At 47.8% G+C, this 5,000-nt stretch overlaps 1 protein-coding gene across 2 annotated transcripts in view; it reads left to right on the top strand.

Moving 5' to 3' along the window:
* The window catches only part of adcyap1b (adenylate cyclase activating polypeptide 1b), a 3,319-nt gene extending 1,739 nt beyond the window's left edge, over nucleotides 1-1,580 (top strand). Inside the window, exons 3-5 of one of the 2 annotated variants that reach the window (XM_029132615.3) lie at nucleotides 100-234; nucleotides 566-670; nucleotides 1,237-1,580. In XM_029132615.3, the coding sequence (XP_028988448.1) occupies nucleotides 100-234; nucleotides 566-670; nucleotides 1,237-1,420 (424 nt within the window). In that variant the 3' untranslated portion in view covers nucleotides 1,421-1,580. The remainder of the gene's footprint in view (nucleotides 1-99; nucleotides 235-565; nucleotides 671-1,236) is intronic. The other variant, XM_029132616.3, reaches the window with a different exon arrangement.
* The last annotated feature ends 3,420 nt before the right edge of the window (nucleotides 1,581-5,000 follow it).

A 5,000-nucleotide genomic window follows, 5' to 3' on the forward strand; every position in this document is an offset into this window, starting at 1 on the left:
CTGGTCTCAGAAGCGGATGCAGACATTTTGGCATTCTTTCACTCCCGCTTCCCACTTGTGCGCAGATCAAATTTGTGATGAACGCTCTCTCATTTGCAGACTTGACAACGACGCCTTCGATGAGGACGGCAATTCGTTATCAGACATGGGTTTCGATAGCGACCAGATTGCTATACGAAGCCCACCGTCCCTGAACGACGACGCGTACACGCTGTACTACCCCCCGGAGAAGAGGTAAACGCGCTCCCACGCCACAGTCACGGCTCAGAACCTGCCGCGGTTCGTTTAAATGACTTTTTTGCTGTTCGCGATAACGTTTGCTCGCTTTGTTTTCCCAGAGTTTTCATGTTATCTGTTCAGTGTTATTTCCACACGGAGTAGCCTAAAATGTTAATTCCAATACTGCTAAATATGACGCTAGAAGGTGGACGGAGCCTTAATTGTACCTGACGTGACGCGGGGGGCTGCGCGTGGGTGGGGACATTTTAGGCTACTTTTAATTCATTTTGTCTGCGCTTTTTTAGCCACTGACGATCTATGTGTTTTGGCATTTTATTCATCTCAGACCAGAAAGGCATGCTGAGGAAGAATTAGATAGAGCCTTGAGGGAGATCCTGGGTCAGTTAACAGCGAGACATTATCTCCATTCTCTGATGACAATTCGTGCAGGGTAAGGGCATTTCTTATAAGCGTTCACCTGCAGTCATCACATTTTCTGTTCAGGCTGCTGCATCACTGTCTATCATTTCCTGTGCGTGTTCTATTGTTATATATATTTTTACTGTATTTAAATTGTCTGGAGATTTCGTTCACACATTTTGTTTGGTGTATTTGTGGCACCGCGCTCCGAATGAGGGTCGATTTAGAGAGATGAAAAAATCAGGGATTTCTATTGGGTTAATCCATAAATTGACTTTTGTTTGCACGAGAGCTGATGAAAACTCCTGCGTCAGAATATTCAACAACATGTGAATCATTTATAACTTTTCCAAAACGCTTAAATCACCGTTTCTTTTTTTCCTTGCCTGCCTATTTTAAAACGCCCAAATAAAAAAGGATAAAAGGCCCAAACATGCATTATTAATTGTTCCAGACAACTTCGCGCCTTGGCAGCATAACGACATGATCAAAGCTTAGAAATGGATCGAGCCGAAGTACGAATCTGTCGAGAAGTGAGGGGGGCTGCGTCTTTAACTCATCCTTTGTTGTTTGTGTTTGCCGTTATTTTATTTGCAGTGACGACAACAGCATGGAGGACGAGTCAGAGCCATTATCCAAAAGACATTCAGACGGGATCTTCACCGACAGCTACAGCCGCTATAGAAAGCAGATGGCCGTGCAGAAATACCTGGCAGCGGTTCTGGGAAGAAGGTACAGACAGAGAGTTAGGAACAAAGGACGCCGGTTTACCGTTTTGTAGCGTCGTGCACGCGCCCAAACTGCCCTCCTGTGTATATACATCCAGTCGTTAAATCAAAGTCATTCAGATATATCTGACCAACCAGTGGATTGCGCCTGTGTTCTTTCAACATGTATTTATGTATGAAGTAAAGCCATTAAAATGAATATTTTAATAATAATATCGTTTTTTTTTCTTTTTGTACAAAAGCACTTGATACCGCACAGTTATACTTTGTGGACCAATATTTTATTTTCATGTTCAGATGTTGAAAACATAACAGAAAAAAAAAGATAATTGTGCACCTTCAACGTTATGCGCTTGAAATCTCTAAAGGTCATCTACATATGCAGAAAATAAATAGATTTTAAAAAGACAATCAAAGTATTGAATGTTATACTTATTTTTGTAACCAACGTTCTATTTTTTTAGTGTTGTTTGTTTTTCCAAACAGGCCCAAAGAAGCAGTGAGCATGCTATGTGAGGCTTAACCTAAACGATAGCCCTTGCCCCCCGCTGTGGGTTTGTCCTGGCCCCCCAGGGGGATTCAGACGGCTTCTGCTGCAAAGCCCTCGCTCTGATTGACTTACGCGGTCACTCACGCAACCCGTGGTGAAAACCAAGCCCACGTCTGAAGTGAAACCTCACTGCAGCCTCGCGCAGAGGGGCGCGATTGGCTCCGCGGAACATAAAGGACGCGCACAAGTGGCCGCTGACAGTAAACGCCGCGTGCTCACCGGCCTCACAGTCACGTAGTGCGGGACGAAACCACGCTCGGACGTGCAGCAAAGAACCTCCACAGTGCACATATCCATCTCGTTGTTGTCCGTGCCGTCAGCAGATTTAATGGGACGAACGTGCGTCAGGTGGTGACTGCAGAAAGCAGGAAGCAGGGATTCAGGCGTTTTTCCACGGACAGGTCGCACCTGAGTCAGACGCAGGACCCGTTAGTTCTTATGGCGCATTGGAGTCTGACGCCTTGCTCGTTTTGCTTAGAACCTGCATGCTCGTGCTTTTTGGACCCTGCTCTCTGGGAGTTAGGCAGCGCATGTGATGGAGACGTGAAGGAGGGGGCGGAGGCGGCGGGAGCCGGTACTGCACTGACTTGTTGAGTTCTCGCCTCCACGGCTGCTGTCATTGTAGATATCATAAGACAAGACACTGGATGCCCTGTTGTGCTGGATGCCTTCGTTCCCGTAGCTTCTAGATGCTAAATAGTTGATTTGACAGTGACGTGGTTCCGTTGTTAAGACAAAGATGTTGTGTGCGTTAGACGTCTACTGAGGATGTGCTGCGAGGATGAGGAGATGCAGAGTGTTGGCTGCGTGTAGAAGACGAGGAGGAGGAACGGGGAGGAAGTGTGGGAGTGAGTGGGTGTGGGGGAGTGTGAGGGGGTGGGTGGCGGGAGGTGGTGGGGTGTGCGTGTGGTGTGTGTGTTGAGTGCGTGGTGGTGGTGCGTGTGCGTGCGTGCGTGGTGTGTGTGTGTGTGTACAGGTGTGTGTGTGTGTGCGTGTGTGTGTGTGCGTGTGCGTGTGTGTGTGTGTGCGTGTGCGTGTGTGTGTGCGTGTGCGTGTGTGTGTGCGTGCGTGTGGCGTGTGATGGACAAAGCAAAGCAGGCTGTTATGTAAGACACGGGTCGTTGCTCCTGGACTGAGAAACAAACAAGAGCTGAGAGCGAAATGAGGGTCAATGAGTCTGACAGGAAATGTCAGATGTTGAATTCCCTTCACTTTGCTGGGATTAGCTGCACGAGCCCCCTCTGACTTTCCTTCTTGCACTAGAATGAAGAGGAATAAAATTCCAGAAGGATCTTCCACTGACGCTATTAGAGGGATTCCTTATGTATTTATTCACTCTTATGCAAACGAAGCTCGATGCACCCCTGCATCCAACCAGTGGCCGCGTCCCCCACGCGGGACCCGTCATTCGGCTCAGCCCCGCACGCTCGCGGTGGTTCGTGTGCGCGCGCGGTTTAACGTTTGTTTGCGTGAATGAGCGAGCGACTGGGCGCGAATGTGGAGGTGGAAACAGCTTTTGGCTTTGGTGCCTTGCTTCAACGTGAGAAAAAAATAAAACCTAAAAAAAAAGAAAAGAAAAGAAATCGCCACAAGTGACAGATGGCAATTTTAGTGGCCCTACGATGCTGCAGTCCATTAGCTTACACTGAGACTTCCTTTTACTCTGTTTAATTGCTCGGCTTAGTCTGCCCCAACCGTAGTAGAATTAGGCTTTCTTTTTAAAGCATGGCCAATGATTTATTGAGTAAAACGTAAACAATGAATAGATTGTATTTGTTGGTGGAGCAGGCAACGTGTGTGTGTTCATGTGTGTGCATGAGTTTGGGGTGTTCAGTGTCTGTGGGTTGCAAACAATGACCAGTGTTTGTTACAGTTGATTATGAAGTGTTGTTGATTATTTTGATATTGGTCGTAATTTATTAATCAAAAAAAAAAAAGAGCCCCGACATGTTATTTAGAACTGTGCATCACTATCTAGAATAAGAGGGTTTGAGAACATGCCAGATGTTGTTCAGATCATAGAAATGCCTGTTGTTGATATTTCTGAAAGCGCCGAACGCCTTACTTCAATGTTTAATCTCTTATCTATCTTCAGACAATGTGTTTTAAAAGTGAACCTTAGTACAAGTGACATCGTTCTACACACAGGAGTCCTTCTATGGGGTTTTACGTTTCTCAATGTTATGAAAGTGTTGTAAGATTTGTATGAATAAATTTTTGTAAACAACATTTTCTAAGCAATGTCTAATCTTTGAAAGCGGACGCAGAGACACAGGCTCCTCCCACCTGCAGCCGCCAGCATCAAACACAAGCATCCACACGCGGTACGCTGAACTGCAGCAGACGCCGCAAAGCGCGGCGGTTTGCTGCAAAACAGTCCAAGGCGTCGTTGCAAACGTAACGGAGGGAAAACGGGAGGTCCCGGCGGTGGAGACGAGTCCAAGCACGAGGCCGACGAGCTGCTGCTGCTGCTGATAACAGCACAAGGTTTCAGAGTGCAGATGCTAAAACAAAAAAGAGCGTAAACAGCGTGTGAACGTGCCTCAATGAAGCACCTGTGACTCCACCTGAGGACCCCCCCTCCCACCACCACCACCACCACCCCCCACAAGGGAAGCTACGACTGCACCGAGCAGCACAACTCAAGAGATTCCCTCCTCGCTGCATCCTCGGCCTTGGAAGTGCAGCTGTGTCCCGTGAGAGGGGAGGATGGGTGTGGTGATGTGATCCTCAGCAGCCAGTGTGTGTGTGTGTGTGTGTGTGTGTGTGTGTGTGTGTGTGTGTGTGTGCACACCAGAGCTCAACTAACCCAATCAGAGAAATGTTGCATGGCAACGATCCACAAAGGGACACGGCCGTATGTACGCATGTGTCAAGTGTGTGTGTGTGTGTGTGTGTGTGTGTGTGTGTGTGTGTGTGTGTGTGTGTGTGTGTGTGTGTGTGTGGCCCTGGAGTGGGGCAGGTTTCCTATCTTACGCCTCTGAACACGCCTCCCACAGAAGCTGGAAGCCTTAATGAAATCCTACAGAATTAGAGGAGTCCTCGCTTCCTGAGGACGCGCGTCTCACTTTCACCCGGGAGGA

The sequence above is a fragment of the Betta splendens genome, chromosome 17 (assembly GCF_900634795.4).
Source record: "Betta splendens chromosome 17, fBetSpl5.4, whole genome shotgun sequence".
Classification (NCBI taxonomy): Eukaryota; Metazoa; Chordata; class Actinopteri; order Anabantiformes; family Osphronemidae; genus Betta; species Betta splendens.